At 37.7% G+C, this 22,643-nt stretch overlaps 1 protein-coding gene across 1 annotated transcript; it reads right to left on the bottom strand.

The window, feature by feature from the left end:
• Positions 1–2,774: 2,774 nt before the first annotated feature.
• On the bottom strand, positions 2,775–22,011 carry HELRODRAFT_191479 (hypothetical protein; the record flags this gene model as incomplete). The annotated part of the gene is made up of 39 exons (XM_009018537.1): positions 2,775–4,058; positions 4,325–4,624; positions 4,756–5,066; positions 5,278–5,599; positions 5,740–6,042; positions 6,260–6,580; positions 6,762–6,815; positions 6,936–7,247; positions 7,383–8,538; positions 8,672–9,198; positions 9,378–9,704; positions 9,909–10,211; positions 10,358–10,642; positions 10,911–11,083; positions 11,655–11,766; positions 11,994–12,248; positions 12,341–12,439; positions 12,570–12,674; positions 12,962–13,060; positions 13,249–13,551; positions 13,672–13,959; positions 14,506–14,678; positions 14,921–15,533; positions 15,654–15,908; positions 16,078–16,374; positions 16,465–16,785; positions 16,988–17,227; positions 17,361–17,651; positions 17,743–18,042; positions 18,154–18,456; positions 18,620–18,907; positions 19,003–19,175; positions 19,357–19,471; positions 19,867–20,175; positions 20,307–20,609; positions 20,744–21,034; positions 21,103–21,387; positions 21,514–21,789; positions 21,903–22,011. The coding sequence occupies 39 exons, from the start codon at positions 22,009–22,011 to the stop codon at positions 3,886–3,888; spliced, it is 11,070 nt and encodes a 3,689-aa protein (XP_009016785.1). The 3' UTR covers positions 2,775–3,885.
• Between the last annotated feature and the right edge of the window lie 632 nt (positions 22,012–22,643).

Below are 22,643 nucleotides of genomic sequence, written 5' to 3'. Positions count from 1 at the left end.
ATATGAAATCAATTATTATGCATTTATAATTCACGTGCAGTTACTTTTTATACATTTTTTCTCTTTCTTTCTTTTTCTCTTCTTCTCTCTGTCTCTCTCTCTCTCTCTTTTTCTTTCTCTCTTTCTCTCTTTTTCTCTCTTTTCTCTCTCCTACCCTTCTTTTGCTAATATTCTTTTTTTCTACCTATATTCACTTCTCGTTCTCTCTCTCTTTCTCTTTCTCTTCTCTCTCTCTCTTTCTCTCTCTCTCTCTCTCTCTCTCTCTCTCTAGATATACAGTGTACTGCTTTATGTATGTTAATGTGTGTATGTACATTTTTGAGTTCTTATTCTAAATGTTTTTTTTTCAACTGTTCATCTTTATATCAATAGCAAAAGCAATTATTGATTTAAAAAAATTGTTCTTATATGCAATCAATTTTTTGGTTGAAGAAAATGGGTTAAAAATGTTTGCACAATGTTGAGATACAATACAATTTAATACAATATACATATACAAGACATACAAAATGCATGTACAAAGTTATACAAAAGATACATACAAAGGTATGTAAAATACATTTACAAAAATATACAAAATACATATACAAATGACATACACAAATTCATACAAGCGTGCAAACGATACAAGATGATTTATACTATTACGTCTTAAATTTTGTATTTACCGTTTTTTTTTAATTTTTCAAATGCGGCGTCTCTTGCTGCGGACGTTGAAAGAAAGTGTTCACTAATTTGTCGTGATTAAGTGTCATTCATTCATTCGTTCATTCATTCATTCGTTCCTTCGTTCATTCATTTATTCATTAATTCGTTCCTTCGTTCGTTCCTTCGTTCATTCATTCGTTCATTTGTTCGTTCGTTCGTTTATTCGTTGGTTTTATTTTGTTTAATCAACCGTTCTTTCATTTGTTTCATGCATTTACTGTTTTCAAGTGTTAATTAATTAATTGTGTATAATAAATATACTCTCTCTCTCTCTCTCTCTCTCTCCCTCTCTTTCTCTCTCTATCTTCTCTCTCTCTCTCTAACTTGAAATTAGTTTCAAACAAATTCTTCAAGATCAGTCGGGGCTTCATATAAATCAAACGTCCTACAAAATGATATGCCAGGATGTCTACTTCATCTAAGAGATGAGAATGAAGATGAATTCTCAAAAAAAAATTATGATTAAGACGAAGATGATGAAGAAGAAGACGATGATGATTGTGTTGAAATATAATGATGGCAATAATGGTGGTGACGACGATTGAAGTCTGCGATGGTTGATAATGAGAGATATCCTATCTAAAGTACATTTTTTGCGCGCCTGTTGCATTTGTGTTTGGTTGGATGATACACAACTTTGTCATATACGTAGGTGCGTTCGTTCGTGCTATAATCATTACATTACATTTCATTACATTACATTATTCAACATTCATTCTTCACGTTCGCATTCATATTTCATGCCTTTTATTAATTGCTTTGACGTACTCTGCTCCCTCTCTCCCTCTCTCTCTCTCTCTCTCTCTCTTTTTCTCTTTCTTTTCTTTCTCAGTGAATGTTCACTGATACAGATGATTAAATGTTTGGGAATTGTCTTGTCGCAAATACTTAATTGGTACACATACACGCGTACACGCACACACACACGCACGCACGCAGACACACACACACACACACACACACACATATATATATATATATATATAGTTGTTGTTGGTGCCATGCAAAGAACCTTGCTATTGTTACTCTCTTTTATATTAAATTAATAATAAATACTCCATTATTTTTTTGTCTAGAAATTTTTTTGCAGTCGACACGGATACATACACACGTATACAATGTTTGTATGTATATGTGCGTATATATATATATGAATATTTATATATATATATGTTTATATATATGTATGTTTATATATACGTATGTATATCTTACGCAACATGTTGAAATCAGGCTTACGTTTAATTATTAAGAATCGTTTACGAACTTTGATGTGTTTGTTTATGTTCATACAAACCTTTTAACATCAGATGAAAAGATTGCAAGCAACCTGGATTAAAAAATTGTGTTGTATGTATATACATATGTATGCATGTTTTGCGTATATACATAAACGCATATAATTCTCGTAAAATAATCAAATCCCGTGTTGAAAGAACCATCGGGAATTTCAGCTCCGGATAGTAAGCGTCCGGATGGCTGCCCTCTAATCCCATAGAAGGCTGGCAGATGTTTAGCTTGGGACGTCACACTCCCTGACACACTTACTGAACGATACATCAGTTTAACCAGCTGTGGTTCTGCCGCACCAGGGCTTCTGCTGGAAAACATAAAAAATATCTTAACGCCATACCTTCAATGAAATTTTTTCCGATTTGTGTTGAAGTCCTTGGTCGTATGGATAAAGCTTCAGCCAAATTTTTTAAAGATATTTGCAACCTTGTAAGTGCAAGATCCGGAAACAAAGGTGGATTTTTTTTTCGCAACGAGCCACATGTTTTGTGTGTTACAGCGATTCCTCCGTGTTTCCGTGGCTGAAAATATTCAAATGAATGCTGACAGTTGCGATTGATCCACATACGTCCATCCATCCATCAATTCATTCATGCATACATGCATGCATGCATACATACATACATACATACATACATACATACATACATACATACATACATACATACATACATACATACATACATACATACATACATGCATACATACATACATATATTATACTTCCGTATATACATACATACATGGATAAATAACTATAAATTAAAAACGCATTTTGTTAAATGAAAATAATTTATTTCTAATTCGGCAAGTCTAATCAAATAATAATTATTAAAAATGAGATTTGCAAAAGTAATTAGTTAATTAATGAGTTAATTGAATATTAATTAATAAATTAACTAGGAGTGTAAGAATTTCACGTGCTATTCTTCCGTACCAGTACCTGACCGAAAGTTTGAAATTTGAGGGTCGTTACATCATTTCAAAACCAGTGTCAATACGAACACGAAACCATCATGATCACCATCGTCATCATTTAATCGCACTCACCATCGTCACCACTATCGTCAAGTTGATTCGCAACCACGATCGCCTACTCCACAAAACAGAACTACACCACCAATCTCTATCTCAACTGGTTCGGAAAAGTAGTGAAATTCTTCAAACCCTTCACGTATAAGGAAATTTCAAATTAAAATTCTAAATGATTGAATAACAACTGAATGAATAAATATACGAAAGAACAACTGCAACGATGGCAATAATAAAAGTATTATAATAATATAATAATAATATTCTGAAAAATAATAATAGTAATAAAAGTGGCAATTAATTCATTTGAAGAAATGCACTTGGGTGTTGAGTGTAACAGAGCGTAAATAAAACTGAAAAAATATTTTTGAATTACGCGCGAGCCATAAAAGTTGAAAGTTCAGAGCAATTTGACAAAATAAAAACATTGTCGGCGTCAAACGATAATAATGTTTGTCGTATTTCAAAATATTGCACAAAAAATCTTTTATTAAAATGTTTCGACTGTACATAGAACTCAAAATCTTCAGCAAATAATTAATTATGAGATATTCACCATATTTCATAAAATGTTTGAAACGTGTGATGATGAAACAAATTACCCGTAGTTTTTAGACACATGATGAGCGTTTCAACATGATTGTAGTGAACATTTTTTTTAGAAAAATAAAAATTAAAAGAACTCAATATTAGTATTTAGCCAGTGGCAAACCAATCATCAATAAATAAATACACAGCACTACATATTTTATTCGCTACCAATGATATTGTAACTGCAATTCAACCTAATTAGTCTAATTGTGCTCGTGTAGAGTTTAGCGGTTGACATTCAAGAGTAGCGTGTCTCACGTCTCACCAATCAGACAACGATAAATAATCAGATGTAGAAGTTAAAGGTTCGTCGGAGTAGGTGAAGAACTGTCTATTGGTTGATGACGTCATTTTTTGACGGTGGTCGGAAGTCTCGTACGGTTCCAAACTGGAGTCCATGTAGAGCTTTTCAAGGTCGGACTGTGCCGCCGATTCTGTTTTTGTGATTTGTATGTCGACTGATGCATTTTTGTAATAATATGTATTATAATGTATGCCAGCTGATGTTTCTGTGCGGTTGTGTGGTTGAATGTATTATTGAGGAAGTGTAAAATGTTATTAACAGAAGACAAAATGATGAAACTCCATCAAATATTCCAATGAGTTAGTTGTTAACTCGCCCACAAAAACGTAATAAAACGATCGATGCATCGACCAACGCAACAGCCAGAGAGGACAAATGAAAAAGTAATGAACTGACCAAATACTCTCTTAGGGACGACAGGCAGGTCCATGTCCAGAGGTTCGCTCCTCCCTGCACTCGTTTCGGCAACCACTCTGAAGTAATAAGGTTGGTCCTCAAACAGATCTGTGACGCAGTAGGCAGTGACGTCACCAGGGCAGACGCCTGCTACCGTCCAATCGTGGTCATCTTTCTTTTCTATGACGTATCGCAAGACCTGGTAGGAGGAGTCATCGTAAGGAGGTGACCAATGAAGAGCCAGCATGTTTCTGGTCACACGAATCACACGCAGAGGTCCGCCAGGTTTCAAAGGTCGGCCTTCATATTGTAAGTTTTTGATCGAGGGCAATTATAATATTGAGGGTCGTTTTTCATTTCAATTTTCATAAAATTTTATCTGTAAAAAAATGTTAAGCCAGCGTGAATTTATTAGTTAAATTGCAACAAACCATCAACGTATCTTGGCGTAACATGACTTTTCAACTGAACATAACCACCCGGCCCAACTTTATTCTCAGCATAAATCCTGAAGAGGTAGGGCGTGCCTTCGATCAACCCCCCAATGCAGGCCACCAGGGAATCGTTGGAATCAACTCTTTTAACAGGGAACCATGTAGCATCTGCCCCGCCAACCTCACGCTGTTCAACCACGTAACTCAAAATTTTACTTCCGCCATCACTTTCCGGTGGCAGCCACGACAACGTGATGCTGTCGTGAGTGGTGCTGACGACTTCCAACATGGCCGGCGGCAGAGGACGGGCTGTATGGAGAAACGTGAAAACAACTTGTCAACAAATTTAACGCGGGTTCAATGAGCGGATAAGCGAGTGAATAATAACAATTGGGCGAACTAATGGAAAGACATACAGTATTGATTTATATAAATAAATTACACGCGTTGCCAATGACAAATTTCAATTAATTACAACAGTAAAATAAATCTGGTAAAATAACTCAAAAAACAAACTGACTCAGTAGATTAGACGGAACAATGGGGTTGGCCAGCCCACAAGCGGATCCCACTCCCACTGCATTCTCAGCTCTCACTCTAAAATTGTACTCCAGACCTTGGACCAAGCCGTGCACAGTGTACTGCGTCGTGTAGGAATCCAGTCTGCCCACAGTGTGCCACTTCGACATCACGCCGGATCCACCAACACATCCCTCCTGCTGCTCCACCTGAAAACCAGCCAATGGCACGCCTCCGCTCTCAGATGGGTGGAGCCAGGACAAAGTGACTGATTCACGAGTCGCATTTTCAATTTTAAAGTTTAAGGGAGCCGATGGAAGATCTGTCGATTTTAAAAATAACATAATTATTAACAATAAATTAATACTTTACAATAAATTAATGCTGAACGAGAAAGGAAATGAAAAAATAAAATTTTTAACAAGTACACTCAAGCAAAAATTATTCACTGAAAAAGCGAACCTTTTGGCTTTGTAGGTGTAACGGGCTCAGTGAACTCCCTGTAGTAACCTACCCCTTCACTGTTTTCTGCGGCAACCCTCACAAAGTACGAGCAACTTGATTGGAGGTTTTTAATGACGTGACGACGTTCGGTGGCCGGCACGTGAGCGATTGATATCCAATGAGAGCTCTTGGATTCTTTCTTTTCAATCACGTAGCTGTGAATTGGATCGCCACCATCACTTACTGGGTCAGTCCATTCTATGGTCAGGCTGTCTTCTGTAATTCCAACCAACCGGACGGTGTACGGAGGTCCAGGAATATCTGAAGTGTATGAATACTAATTTGTAAAAAATTCCATACAAATTTCCAAAGTAAATTAAAAGTTATCGTGTTAAAAAATGTCCATCGTATGATTCTTTACTAACTTTATCAACGTTTATTTCACTTGACTTTATCAACACCCAACTGATTTTCACTTTAGTAAATATTGTTAAAAAAATCCACTCCACATCCCTCTAAGCCTCAACAAAGCACTTACTGTTAGGTGTCTTTGTCTGAACAGATTCCCTGCTTTCCAGAGCTTGACTCCTGCCAAGGTGATTTTCCGCTATGACTCGGAATTTATAAAGATGACCTTCAACTAGGTGGTTGACATCGTAGGAGTTCACATAACTCTTCACTTTATTCACCCTTATCCAATTATTATGGAAACCGCTGGTGACGTCACATTTTTCAATGACGTAACCGGAAGTTAAATCGTTAAGGTCAAGATCAAAGAAGGAAGGTTGCCAGGAGAGAGTCAAGTTGTTTTTGCCAACGTTGCTGACGACGAGTGGACCACGTGGAGGAGCCGGTGCTTCTGAAATCAAATAAGTTTTGAAGATTCTCAGTTTAAATTCGTTTCGATCATTCTCAGTTTGAGATTATGAAATAAAAAACTCCAGCAGGAATTGTTAACAAAATTCAACATTAAATACAATGAATGAAAGACTTGATAAAAATAAAATAGATTTTAATTAGATTTAGACAAATTATTTAACCTGTGGTAACTGATAATCTAGATTTTGACGGTGGCCTTGAATGGCTCGGCGGTCCTTTAAAATTTTTTCAATCGTTTGATTTTATTGCAATTTTAAATTTTGAAACCAAATCTGAAAACCTCTTTTGTAAGAAATTAATTCAACTTTTATATTTTTTGATTAAAAATTACTAACGTGAAAGAACATTTTTGTGCAGTGTTACCGGTCTATCACATGTCAAAGCCAATCCTTGGCCTTCAGAATTCTCAGCAATTATCCTGAACAGGTACTCAGACCCGGGAATCAAGTTGGACACGGTGTATGAAGTTGTGAAGGGTTTCACCCTTGCAACTCTAACCCATCTGTTAGATAGGAGATCTTTTCTTTCTATGATGTAAGAATTTATGGTGGCTCCACCATCGCTCAATGGAGGCAACCAAGTTAAAGTCACACTGTCCTTCGAGATATCATTGGTTTCCAGAGGACCTCTTGGTGAACCAGGTTTGCCTGTTCACGGTAAGATATGAAAAGATACAAAATATAAAAATCAAATTTGACCATGTGATACATCAACACAGTGTTACAATGTTTCTTTGAACGCTGAGTCCTAATTAATCTAAACAATATACAAACTAAACTAACCCAGGTACGTTTGTCTGAGAGAGAATGGAGTGTCAAGAGTGATGGGCGGCGACGACGATCCTCCGGAATTTTCAGCCAACACACGGAACTGATAATCCGTGCCTTCCCTCAAGTTTCTCACAACGTAGGAAGTCTCTTCTGCATCTACACTGCTGACGTGTTGCCATGCTAGTTGGCCGGATTCGCGCATTTCTACCCTGTATCCGGTTACATCGGAGTCGGTGAAAGGCCTCCAACTCAAACTGACCGAATCGTCACTGAAAGCCGTAACAACAAGTGGTCCAATGGGAGAAATTTTAAAAGGTGCGTTTATTGATAGCCTCTTGATCTCGGACGATCTTCTCAATTGTACCGGTAGGGTTGTTTCAATTTGATCGCTTCTACCCTTTTCATTAATAGCAAACACGGCAAAGAAAAATCCGCTGCCATCCATTGCGGAGATGCTGCCTCTGCTTCTGACGCTTCTCGATCGCAAGTCACCAATCGTGCATCCGGTTGAGTAGCCGTCAACTTCGCACACCTCCTCCCATATATCAAAAGGTTTGCTCTTCATAAGTACTATATACTTTGTTATCTCTGAACCTCCGTCCGTCTTTGGAGCCTGCCATCTTAATGAAATGGCGTCATCTGTTACTCTAACTATCCTCAAAGACTGAGGTGCTGATGGAACTTCTACAACGTTCACGTCGCCAACGTTAATATATTCTGTAGATATAAGAGGAGCGCTTTCTCCATCTCTATTTTTGGCTATGACTTTTACCTGATACTTTTTCCCAGGAAGCAGATTACGCAGCACGTAACTGGTCGTAACTCCACCTACAATTTCATCTCGTGTCCATATCTCTTTATCGGACTCTCTTACTTGAACGACGTAGCCAGTTATAGGCAGCTGATCACTACTTTGAAGCAACGGCGGTCTCCATCTGATTATGACATCATCATTAGCCAACTTGGAAACCAGCAGAGGTCCTTGAGGAGAAAGAGGCAAGCGAAGGTTTTGACTCATCAAAAGTGGAGCCCCTCTGTAGTCTTTATACTGACCAGGAGATTTAACTGCTTCCTCATCTTCAGTTTCGATGAGTGGCCGAACCCTGAAAGCATACTTGTGGTCTGGTAAGAGACCTGGAACTTCGTATGAACGAGCTTTAGCTGGCACCTATATTTAAAAATTGAAAACATTAACGATGCAACAACATATTGTAGCGCTGAAAATATGCCATTATCGACAACAATTTTACGCAAAACATATAATTAAAAAATGGAACTAACAAATTAATTAGAATGTTAACCTTGTGCACAGGCGTCCATTTGTCGGCTCCAGTGAAATCCATTTTTTCGATTAAATATCCAGTAATTGATGAAGTGGGTTCCTCATCTTCTTCTTCATCTTCATCTTCTTCTTCATTTTCTTCATCATCACTTTTACCCCATTTTAAAGTTACGGCACCTTTCTTAAGATTTTTGTACCTCAATCTTCTGCTGGCATCGGTCGGAGCTGAGGCACTGATGGTGTCCGACTGCAGTGGAGGTCCAACACCCGCACTGCTTTCAGCTGATATTCTGAAGAAATATTCGTGACCAGGCGTCAGTCCGGCTACTGTAAACTCGTTGTCGCTACTCGGCACGTAGCCAATCTTCTTCCACTCCCCAACGCCTTCGCACATCTCTATTATGTACCCGGTAACTTTTGATTCCCCGTCATGCAGTGGGGGCCTCCATTCCAATTCGAGACTGCAGGGCGATAATTTGTTGACGATAATTGGACCGATAGGTCGAGACGGTACGCCGAAGGTGAGGACGGTAGAACTCGGACGAGCTACAAACGAAATTATTCACGTTATTGTTATACGAAGACTCATTGGAATAAAAATTTACTTACATCAATAAAGTAAGTATCAATACTGAAATAATAATTTAAAATTAAGAGATTGAAATAAAAAAGTTAATGGCATGTTTAATTAGCTGGCAGTAAAATAATTTTATCATAAAATAAACCTTTCTTTTCAGCTTTTTCATAAGGAGGAACATCGTAGATGACATAATTCAAGAACAATCCATCGTTTGTTTCACCATAAATCCTCAATTTGACGCCCAGATCTTCCCTCACATCTTTGACCTTGTACCGATGAACGCTGGCCGGCAGCATGACAACTTTCACCCATTTTCCTAATGGTGGACCTTCGAATTTTTCGATGACGTAGTTGATGAGTTTGTACTTTGATTCCAGCAATGGTGGTTGCCATTCCAGGGTCACCTCACCCAGGGAGACATTCACGTGACGCAATCCACGCACTCCGGGTAGGTCTCCTTCAATTTCGTGACCTTGAACACGAAAAGGTCAATGGATTTTAAACTATTTTTACGATTATGTTTAGATAAAATTTTGTGGCACTAATGAATATTCAAGCTCACATTAAAATGCAAATAAACACTTGTACGCACATATTATACACGTGTAACATGTAACATAAAAGTACAAAGGTATAAAAACATTTAGAATTTAAAATTCAGGTGTCAACACACAACCTCCCACAGCTTTAATTCTGACTGGAACGACCAAATATCCGGGTTCTCCGACGCCTAGTTGGTTCTCAGCAAAGACCCTCATCACATGATCAGCTCCGGGTCTCAACCCGTTGCACATGACGTTTGTCTGCGTGTAGGGAACGACTCCAACCGGAAGCCAGTAGTTGCTGTTCACCTCTTTCCGCTCGATGATGTAGCGATCGATTGCACAGCCGCCATTGTATTTTGGAGTCCGCCATTCCAGTTTCACGTGATCAGCGCCTATTTCGGATACTTTAACGTCTGTTGGTTGTCCAGGAACATCTGTGGTTGGATTAAAATTAACTTTCCAGTTGATATTATAAGATGAAAGATTTTATTTAATAACCCAGATCCTTTCGAGAAAGCAAAAAACTAAATCAAATTTATAAGAAGAACGAATTTAAAAACTCAAAGCGAGTGCCACCAACCAACAACTTGCACTATGAACTTCTCCCTGCACATGCCCCATTCATTTTTCACGATGACTTCATACTCGCCACCATCATCCATCTTCACGTTTCTAATTGTCAGCCATGTTGTTACGTCATTATTGTCCACGCTCACGTTTCCACGGGATTTTATGACGACTCCATTCTTGTACCAGGTAACAGTAGGAGCTGGATCAGCATCGTAGGTCAGGTTTATTCTAGCCACTCCCCCCACCGGAACCAGTTGATGACGTAATCGTGAGTCGAAGTCCACACGTGGCAGTTCTGTCATGGTGAAGAGTGAAGGAATGAAGCGCGCATTTCTATGATGAAGATTAATTGTTATGCAATTTATCTGCTGAATGCCCGCAAACAAATGTTCAAAAATTTTATTCATTTCATCGGTTCACTTGTGACTGCTCCAAATTATCATCACTCGTGTGTTTTAAAAATAAAATATAACCAACCAGTCAAGTAGCACGCTTATGGAGTAAAATATTCATTAATAATTTGAACAACAATCAGTGACGTCACCACTCCCTCTCTAAATCACCTGCGAGGTAGAGAGCCGCCGATGACGTAATCCTCCCGTACTTGTTGCTGACCTCACACGTATAGATTCCCCTGTCCATCTCCGTGACGTCATGAATAATTAACTCAGCCACGTTGTCCTTGATCTTTGTGGCATACTTGTTCGTGGCGGGCAGACGTTCGTTATCCTTCAGCCTGCAGATGATGAATAAATTAATATCATTATCGTTGAACAATCTGATGAAATTATTTGAATATCGATATAAAATAAATTAAATTAACCGCCGCTAAATAAATATATACCAAAGCAAAACTAAAGTAATATTTAATTGACTAAATACATATAAGATTTATAATTATGTATAAATATTAAATAATACTAATTAATATATTATAGTTAATATAGTTATAATTAATATAGTTAATAGTAAATAATTAAACAAAAATAAGTAAATAATTATATATATATATAATTATATAAATATATATCTTCGGGATTAGCGCCAATTATTCGCGTTTACCAAGGCGGTGTGTTCGAATGGAAGGCGATTCACTCCCATCACAGCAATTTGTGTGATGATCCGTGGATTTACAAAAATTTTCATGCAGTGATTAGTGGGTGTATGCGTGATTGGTGCGTGTGTGTGTTTGTGTATGTGTGTTTTCTATCAGAATTTATCAGAATTTCAAAATTTTAATTGAAAAAGAAACAATAACAGTAATGAAACAATAAACTGTTGAAATTTGAAAAAAAATTGAAACGAACCAGACAACATTGTAAGTCAGATCAGAGAAGAGTCTGCATTTGAAGGAAGCGTCCGTGTTTGGCTTGGCCGTGAAGTCAGTGATGTGCTCGTGTATGGTAGGCACCTTAAGACCTGTTCGTGATGTCAAATGATGATGATGACGTCAAATGACTGTATCAATCTAGTTTATCAAACAAATGTATTATATGTGTACAATTTTTGTTTCGTAACGTTTATTGTTATTAAACAGTGCTGTCGACATTTATAAAAACGGATTGCAATAAATATGTATGCAGGAAACGAACTCATAAGTTCTCGGATGACGATAGGTTTCGAACCCGGAGACGGCTCGCTCCTACCTGCCCTGTTCTCTGCACTAATCCTGAATTCATAAGCCGTGCCTTCGATCAAGTCATCGATAACGTGATGAGGCTGAGTGACCACCTGACCTTTCATGTTGTAAGGAACCCAACCGTAGTAAGATGGAGTCTTGTACTCAATGATGTAGTTGGTTACGGAAGCTCCACCTGTGCTTCTGGGGGGTGTCCAGATCAGCTGGACACTGTTCTTGTTAATGACGGATACAGTGGGAGCCGACGGTGTAGATGGTTTGCCTAAAAAGTGCATGAAATTATAACTGGCTTGAATTTTATAGACATTTTTTGTATTAAAATTTAATATAACTATTTTCAACTGTACAACTGACCGAACAAGTCCCTGACAACAATGGGACCAAAGACGTCAGATGGCTGACTCTCTCCTCCATCATCTCCAATTGAAATCACACGGTACTCGTAGCTTCCACCTTGATTAAAAAGTATTCAATAAATTTCTCAAAAATATCATTAAACAGCAATCGCATCATGTCATGTCGTGTGTTTTCTGTAATTGAAATCCCTTAAATCAAAATTTATTTCACTATTCATCTGACTAACTGTCGAAAATAATTTTATCGATGTAGTACGTGTCCAGTATTGGCGTGGCGTTCAGCCGCGTGAACGGGCCGCTCGAGTAGGCTGACCTCTTCTCGATATTGTAGCCTGGTTGTGTGCAACGTTCATTTAATATATCGTTTCGTATCTAATTACGGAATCGTAACAAAATTTCGTATCGCAACAAAATTTCCAAATAAATGAATAGACCAAAAATGGTTGAATATTAACCAAAAACAAACACCTCTTAAAAGACAAATGATGTGAGAAGACGTGAACCAAGGTGATTTTGGTTTATGCGCACGTTACAAAAATTTGCTGATCAGATCTTAAATTAAAACAAAAAAAACGAACGATGCTTCGTAAAAATGAATGAGGTCAGTAACTGAACCAACCTTGAATTGGAACTTGACCTCTAGGCGGCTGCCACTGCAGAGTTACCGATGATTTGTTAGAGTCGATCAATTCCAAATATCTCGGAGGTTCGGGAATTTCTATTTTTAAATTATTATAAATAATAAAATAATTATAAATAATAAAATATTGATAAATAATAAAATAATTATAAATAATAAAATACTGATAAATAATAAAATAATTATAAATAACAAAATAATTATAAATAAAATTAAAGTATTTCTAGTTTTTCATTAATAACAACTTGCAGCAACAGGATTCTAACCGTATATGGTGCGAATTTCGATTGGTTCCCTAGTCTCCAGGGAATATCCAACGCCCACATCATTCTCTCCAGAAACTCTAAAGTTGTAGCGGCTGCCAGGTAGCAGCCTCGTGACTTTGTAGCTTCTTGCCGTGTTGTCAACTCTGCCAACGGTCGTCCACGGCCCTCTGGCGGCGTCACTCTTATCAATGACGTAACCGGTAATCGGAGATCCGCCATCTATTTCCGGTTGGTCCCAGGCGAGTGTCACCGAGTCGGTTTCCATGGAAAGAATGCGCATGTTTGTCGGGGAGGACGGAGGAGCTAAAGAATAGAACAATTAAAAATTTATGGTTATTTTCGTTGCTTCTATTGCAAATCTCAAAAATGCAATTTTGTGTTGCGAAGAAAACGTTCAAAATGTAAGCAATTAAGCCAACTAACATTTAACGATGATGTCGATCTGCAGCCTAGCCACACCAGCCACATTTTCAACTTCTATTTCGTATCGGGCAGCGTCTTCTGGTTCGACACCCGATAATGTCAAGGTCGAGAAACCGTGATCACGTGTTTCGATCATGATTCGTCCAGGTATGTGGACCAATGGTAGTCCGTTCTTTCTCCATGTGACTTTCGGAGGCGGGTAAGACGAGTAGTTGATTGGCAGGTGGATGGTCGACCCACGTTTCACCTCGTACATTACTTGAGACGTTTTTTCAATAAGGGGCGGCACTGTGAATGAGTAGGGTTAAGGTTTGAACTTTTCATAGACAACTTCAAATATTTCAAAATTTTAATTCGTCAAATCAAACAAAGCAGAATAAACGGATCAAATAACATAGCATGGTAATCAAAAACAGTCACCGCTTGTAACAGGTTACCGTTCTCTTATTCTTAAAAAAAATTTAGAGCATCCATAAATTGACGGTTCATTTTATTATACCAAATATATAATTGCTTTGATATTCCAAATATATACTATTACTTTAAAAATTAAAAAAACTTATTTCAGTAAATAATTATTCTAATTAATCAAAAAGAAAATGAAAAATGTGAGAGAGCCATGGTATTCCAAAATAAATTAATTTAAAAAAGGACTAGTACAAAATTTCATATGTATAAAAGACGCACAACATCACACATTAATATAATTTTTTAATTTTTCTTAAAAAATCAGAACTTGACAGACAATACAATATTATAAAATGAGAAAACTAAATAACGGAGTAAGTAGGTTGAAAATTAAAAATAATTTGGAAATGAGAAATATCTATTAACCGTGCACAGTAAGTCTGGCCGTAGTTTTAACTCTGCCGTGTTGGTTGTACGCCTCACAAGTGTAAACACCTGCATCCGCCAGTTGAACGTTATTTATGGAGAGGTACGCTGAATCGTTGGAGTACCCAGGTGAGTATTTGTTGGAGAGCTGGAGTTCCTGGCCGTCCTTGAACCTAAAACAGAAAATGCTAATGTCTCATTATCATTTTTTGTAGTAACATACTTTAAAAATCCTCACAACTTAAATCTAAACAGTAAAATTGTATATTACATATCAAAATTATAACAATTAAGATTGAACAAAACAATTGAACATACACAATTACACAGGCACTACCACGGTTAAACATTCATCAAATAACACGGAGTGCAAACGATAAGATAAGAACACGTGCATGATACAATACAAACAAACCATTTGACGTTGGCTCTCGGTTTACCAAGTAGAACGTCGCATTCCAACTTGACGGTTTCACCTTGCAGTGCACTTATGTTGACCATGGGAGAGAGCACGGACGGTTCCTTGCTGTGCACTGGAACCAACATTTCACAGGTCACAAAGGAAATTATAATATAAGAATAATGAACGATAACGCTATAAACACACGTTGGCGAACAAAAACAAAAACTAAAAGTGATGTTCAACCCCAGAAAGTAACAACTGTACGAACATTCAACAATATTCTTAGTCCTGATGGGCGGCGTAACATCACTGCAGGCACCCAAGCCAGCTCTGTTCTCGGCGGCCACTCTGAATTCATATTCCACATCCTCGCTCAGTCCCGTCATTTTGAAATTTGGCTCAAGAACATGGTGGCCAATGTTGACCTTGTTCCAGTTTCCGTATCCACCTTTTCTCACTTCGATGACGTAACCTCTGACATCATCGTCTCCGTCGTAAGAAGGAGGATTCCATGTCAAATTGCACGAATGTTTTGTGACGTCACTTACTCGAAGTCCTTCCGGTGGACCTGGTTTACTCCAGGGATCACGAGGTGTGAGTGGTTGCGTGGCTGCACTTGGTTCAGCTGAAAAAAATTACCCAGATTTAATGGGATGAAAGTTTAATTTTGACCCAATACAAAGAAAAATATAATAAATTTATTATTCAGAATGAAGCAAGTAAAAAACAAACAACTAAAACTAACAAAGTCCAGCTTCATTTTCAGCAATGATCCTGAACTGATATGAACCATCATCAGTTAAGTTGCCCGCTCTGAAGTTGTTGTTCCTGATAGGAAATGTCGTCAACCTGACCCAATTAGGTCGAGTTAGACTGCGCTGCTCAACATGGTACCCAGTAACGTGAGGCGAACCATCGTACCTCCATGGCGGCCAGTTGAGGCTGATTGATTCTTTCGAGATGTTCGTCGGTTCAGGAGCTTGGGGCTGTTGGGGTGGGGCTGTGAAGAAGATAACATCAACAAATCATCATCCACGTCATCATAATTTGCGATTTTATTGATAAAATGCTTGCTATTTTTGTTTGGCATTATTATCCGAATACTTTGTCATTTTTAGAATTATTAATAATATTTAATTGGATTGCAACGAAAAAATTGATCTATATACATAACGAGGGTTTCACTGTAATAGTCTTGTCCAACTCCTCGGGCGAGCTTGAGCCCACCTCATTAACAGCCACTACTCTGAACAAGTAGTTGGTTCCTTCATTGAGGTTCTGAACACGGAACATAGTATCTTTGGTAAAGGCTAGTTGTGTCCATGACATGCGAAGTGCCTCCCTTTGTTCGATGACATAATGAGTCACGGGACTTCCTCCGTCATCACGCGGTGGCATCCAAGTCAAGGTCAAGCCATCACCAGAAACATCTCTGCATTTGAAATCTCTTGGCGGAGATGGTTTATCTGATTATGAAAAGTTGTCGTTTAGTAGTGATCGTGTCACCTCAAATTGTCAAGTAGTGAAAAATCAAGTTGAAAAAAAGATGAACCAACCTATAACGATGACTTTGACCTTGAGTTGTCCGCTACCAAAATCATTTTCTAACTTCAAACTATAAGTTCCAGCATCACTTCTATCGACTCTCGATAGAATTAAAGTTGTGAGATCGTGGTCGTTATCGACGCGAACTCTTCTCGACTCGCGTAAAGGACGACCTTCATAGTTCCAGATGATCTTAGGCTGTGGACTGCCTGTGAATGGAACTTCGACGGATGCTGACGTGCCAGCCTTCAAAACGAGAGGCTGCATGAAGCGGTCTGAGTGGCGAATTTGAGGACTGGCCTCGACATCCAATCGTGCTTCGGATCGATGACCTGCAAGGTTATAAGGATTTAAACAAATATTTGAAGCACTGATTATGACAAGTGCATTCGCTTATGACAATTTATATAATGATGAAATAAATTATTAATAATTTATTTTTTATATGCGAATTTAAAAAACAAATGTATCAATAAAAAATTTTTAAAAATTCAATTGAAATAACAAAAACTTAAAAAAAACAAGCAAAACAACCTTTAATGACAACCGCATAATCTCCGACATCTCTACTGTCCACATCACGTACGGTCAATCTGTAACTTCCACCGTCCATTCCCATGTCATATTTTGGTCCTGGTTTAAGATCGAATCCATCTTTCAACCAATGAGCCACTTTTTCCGGTTTGGTGACTTCGCATTCAAAAGTTACGGGCTGTCCAATGGTGGTTGTCCTGAGATTGCTCAGCGGTCTCTTGAACTGGATTGGTTCGTCTGCTGCGAGTTGTCAATTATCAAATGGTAATAGCAATTAAATCTTATGAAAAAAGACGTCAAACTAATTCAAACGTTTCATTTTTATCATCATCATCATCGTCATCATTATCATCATTTTTCACCAGCATCTCACCATATTTTTGTGTTCTGACTGTTCCGGAAGGATTGCTCAGCCCTGCTTTATTTTCTGCCATGACACGAAATTCATAATCAGTTTCTGGCAACAAATTTTGCAGAGTCAAAGAGGTGTCTTTAACGCTAGTAGGATGAGCGTTCTGCCAATAAAACGTTCCAATCGGTCTCATTTCAACTTTATATCCAAGTATTGGACACCCCCCATCAAAAAGTGGACGACTCCATTTTAATATTAGCTTGTCTTTTTGTAGAGGTGATATTTCTGGCAAGCCTGGTGGAGCAGGTCGTTCTGAAATTACGTTGAAACAAAAAAGTTTGAAAAAATTTATAGTTTTTTCAAAATTTTTTCAAAATTGTATTACAAATCAAAAAGAACTCACCGAACGGATCTTTAATTTTAATAGGCCCAGTAGAATCCGAGGGCCGTCCACTTCCCGCTTCATTAACAGCGATCACTCTGAACTCTTTTTCTCCATCAACCAGATCTCTCACATGACATTCGAGGTTTCGGTTTGGTCCCGTACTTACTTTGGTCCATCTCGGGTTGTAGGGTGATCTGCTCTCAATTATGTAGTGGTCAATTGGGGAGCCACCATCGTTCAATGGTTCAGACCAGGTCAGTCTGATCGAGTTCCTTGTTATGTCACTTGCTCGCAAATTCATTGGTGCATCTGGAGTCGCTATAGAAAATTTTTTTTCAAGATAATGAACCATTAAATAAAAACTTAATAAAATGAAATAAATATTTTTAGCTATAAAAATAAATAGTAAAATAATCAGATAGTACTAACTATAAGGTGGTTTGGCAGTGATGGGCTGACTGATTTGCACAAACTCACTCAACCCCACCTCGTTCTCAGCAGCAACGCGGAATAAATAATTGCAACCTTCCCACAATTTACAGATTCTATTCTTCGTAACGTCTGGCAACGTTCTAGAGGTTCCTATCCAGTTATTTTTTGAAGCGTCTCGTTTCTCAACGACGTAAGCAGTTATGGGCGATCCACCATCATGCAATGATCGATCCCAAGAAATTTCCACACTGTCGCTCGTGACGTCGTTCACACGAAGATTTCTGGGAGCTGATGGCTTGTCTGGTGATTTAAAAGAAGTAGAAGAATTAATATTTTTAGGTTTAAACACTGATCATAATGATGAAAAAGGAACACTGATATTGTAACCAAATTTGAGTAATGAAATTATTGTCTGCCCAATAAGCGAGCAAAATAATAAAAGTACTTGACGAAAAATTTAAACCTTTAACGAAAACATCGAAGGATGCAATTCTACTTCCAGCCTTGTTGGCGACCTTGACCTTGTAGGTCCCACTGTCGGATGGCTGTACATTGTTAATGCGCAGGTAACTGTGGGATGGACCAGAAGTAATATTGCACCTCCCACCTGTACTCACGTGACCTCCATCTAACGTCCAATCACAGGTCGGAGTGGGAAATCCAGTAAAGGTTAAATCAAGGTCAAGATTTTTCCCGGCTTTTAAAAATATTGGCTGTTTAAGGCGGGAATCGTATTCAATTTCTGGGTGTTCTACAAAGTAAACAAATTTGTAAAATTAAAATTAATGAAACAAGTAGCAAAAATTGAAATGAAACCGTACAGACGCACGTTTAGAAAGTACTTACTGTAAACTGTGAGGATGGCCGCGTCATCAACGACTCCCATTCCGTTGACAATTTCACATCTGTATCTCCCGCCATCACCAGGTTCGGTTTCCTTGACAACCAATGAAGCTTTGTTGTCCCAGAAAAATGTGTCGTATTTCCGACTGGGTCGAATTTCACGCGAGTCTTTGTACCTAATGGTGACGTAATGAAATTAAGGTACGCTTAAAAATTAATTATTGTTAATGTAAATAAAGTTATTTTTTTAAAGCATAAAAATAACAATAATCTAGAACAAAGCTTTTAACGGAGATTATGGTATGCAAAATAAAAAATCTTTGAATTGACGATAATCTAGAAAAGCTGCTGTCAAACCATTTGATTTGAACATCTCTGGAACCCGGAATAACATTGCATTCAAAAGTTACAATATCCGGTGACGTCACAACTTGGTCCTTCATGTGGGAAAGCAGACGTGGCGGTTCTGAAGCTGTTAAATAAAATTTACGAAACAATTTCAAAATGAATGTACTTTGAAATTATTTAGTAAAATAAGTTTTAATTTAAATGCAGAAAAAACTCTAATAATACTCCTTAAACAATTTAAAAACAACTTTTTTTTAATGAAATGCACTGAAAAAATAGAAGTTTTACTGGCTTAAAACATCTCAAACTTACAACACAATCATTGTATGTGTTTATAATTTATTTATCAAGCAATTTTAAATTAAACAAAAAAAATGAGCATGTATTAACATATTTTATTAGTTAATTCTGTTATCACAGGAGATTGGGTACCTTATAATGCGTCGATAATAAAAATTTCAGAAAACAATATAGAAAGAAGAAAATAAACTATTTTCAAAAAACTTAAGATATGCTGACGTTTTGGTCTATCCAAAGCCCAATCAGATTCGCTGCTTGGACCAAATCCCATTTTGTTCTGAGCACTGACTCTGAACCTGTAGTCAATATTTGATTTCAGTCCCTTAGCCAAGTATTTAGTGTCCGATATGAGGCCATCATTGCCGTTTGAAACAGGTCTCCAGTTGTATGCAGATTTATCTTCACAGTTTTCCAAAAGATAGGAAATGATTGGTAATCCTCCGTCACTCATTGGAGGAGTCCACGTTACGTCATAAGATGTGTCATCCAATCGCCGTGCTTTTGGACTTCCGGGTTTTCCTGGTTTTTCTATAAGATTTAATTATTGTTGAATCAATATTTAAAAAATATATTGACACCAATTTCGCAAAAATTCAAAATAACGATATGAACTAGTTCATTGGAATTACAGCTAAAATTAGTTAAAACATTGAACTAACTCCATTGAGATTCTGCAGTTACAGGTTTAGAAACTTCGCTGGGCTTGCTTGAACCTACTTTGTTAACGGCAGTAACTCTGAATTCATATGTGGTGCCCTCGTAAAGATCTCCAACAGTCGAAGACGTGTCAGGTATTGGTTCCTTATTGACAAACACCCACTGCCTCGATGTATCACTTCTCCTTTCAACGAGATAGCCTGTCAATGGACAACCTCCGCTATCGTCAGGCGGCGACCATGAGACTTGCATCGAATTCGATTTCACATCCGATACCAATGGTCGACGAGGTGGAGAAGGTGGAGCTTAAATAAAAAGAATTAATGAAAACTTCGTAAAAAAAATTATTAGCTTAAATGGCAAAAGCTTATTAGAAATGTATTAAAAATGAAAATATAGAAATACATGTAAATGATAAATGTCAACTAGATTAACTTACAGAATTGACTTTTGACGGTTAGAGCCACTTCGGCCGCGGGACCTTGCCCAACTTCATTTTCGGCTGACACCCTCAACACATATTCATTTCCAGTGATCAATCTGATAACCCTATATTCACATCGATCGCTTGTCCCGACAGGTAAATTGACTGACTTCAATTTGTCTCTCCTCTCAATGACATATCTGGTTATGGGCTTGCCGCCATTTTGTAGAGGCGGACGCCATTTCAACGAAACACTGTTTTCTGTTACTTCTGTCACTTCAAGATTTTCTGGAATGCTGGGCTTTCCTAGAAATTAATTTGCAAATTATTATTATTATTATAAAATTTTTTACCATAAAGAAATTTAAACAAACCAAGAACTTTGACATCAAGATCGACAGAAGATTTTCCGTAGGGGTTTTCAACGACAACTCTGTACTGACCAGCATCTTTCAAATCTGCCCTGCTGATCTTCAACGTGGTGGAATCTTTATTGACAGGACACGACACTCGGTGATCGGAGTAGAGAGGTCTGCCGTTCAATGTCCACGCCACCTTTGGAGTCGGCCAGCAAGAAAATGGTATTTCTATAGAAACGGTCTCTCCTTCTTTCAGAACAATTGATTTGTCAAGGTGACTCGACGATAGCGTTGGCGGCACTGTTTTGAATGAAATAAATAAATATTGCGAGTTGTTTTAACGCCAAAATAAAATATTTCAGAAAGCAAGTAAAAAAACAAAAAATGTAACTTAAAAATAAAAGATATTTATACTCTTTTAAATACCTTTCAAGTCTAGATTAGCCGAGACTTTTTGATTCTTGAAAGCAGCAGAGTAAACTCCTTCGTCGCCACCACTTACATCTCGAATGGTCAGCCTGTGACCAGTATGCGACGTATCTGTGACGTATTTAGGTCGGCTTCTGCTGATTGGTTCACTTCCTTTATACCACGTAATCGGAACGCCTGGTTTGTTGAGGCTGCATTCGAATGTAGCCGTCGCCGGAAATTTAGTGATGGTGACATCACTCAAAGGTTTGTCAAAACGCACATTGTTGTCGGCTTGAAGCAAATGATTAAAAAAAATTTAGTAAAATTTGCATTTTAACTGGTAAAATTACCGCATTGAATCTGCAAATTGAAATTCTTTTATCAAATTTTTTCTTACAACATACCTGAATATTTAACTGATCTGGTTGAAGCCGGCTCGCTTGATCCCATTTTATTTTCTGCGTAAACTTTGAACTCGTAGTTTAAATCGGGTTTGAGACCGCTGACGTCCATGTTTGTCGATGTGTGTTTCCTTGAGAGGTTCACCGGCTGTTGTGACAATGTGAGTTAATTTATAGCACTCTCTCGAGGAAATTTAAAAAAAAACCTTCTTTATATTAAAATTTGTTCATTTGTCGTTAAAATTAATTGCTCACATTTATTATATACATTCATTATCTAATGTTATTATCTATTTGTTGAATTTATTTAAATCTGCTTAGTAATTCTTGCATTGTCGTCGAAAAGTTTTACGCGCCTCATTCATCGAAGATATTTTAAATTTTCCCGCCAGAGCCTTTTAATAAAAAACCTTCCACACTTAGAGATTTAATTATTCAATCGAAGTTGGATTAAATTTGATTTGTTAATTTAACGCTCATCAATTAGGATACGCTTGCTAAAATGAAAATCGTACCTTCCAAGAATAGTCTTTGTTGGATTTCATTTCTACTTTATAATTAGTAATGGGTGAGTTGCCATTATTCTCCGGCTCCTTCCAGTTTAAGATAATTTTATCATCCTTCACCTCCGCTTGAAAATCTCGTGGTTTTGATGGCTTCGAGAAAGGATCTTTTGCTTTGATGACTCCAGTGGTGTCAGATGGTGGTCCGTTGCCAGCTTCATTTACGGCCAACACTCTAAAC

This window comes from Helobdella robusta (genome assembly GCF_000326865.2).
Source record: "Helobdella robusta unplaced genomic scaffold HELROscaffold_22, whole genome shotgun sequence".
In the NCBI taxonomy this organism is placed as follows: domain Eukaryota; kingdom Metazoa; phylum Annelida; class Clitellata; order Rhynchobdellida; family Glossiphoniidae; genus Helobdella; species Helobdella robusta.
This window is presented reverse-complemented; position numbering and strand designations above follow the sequence as displayed.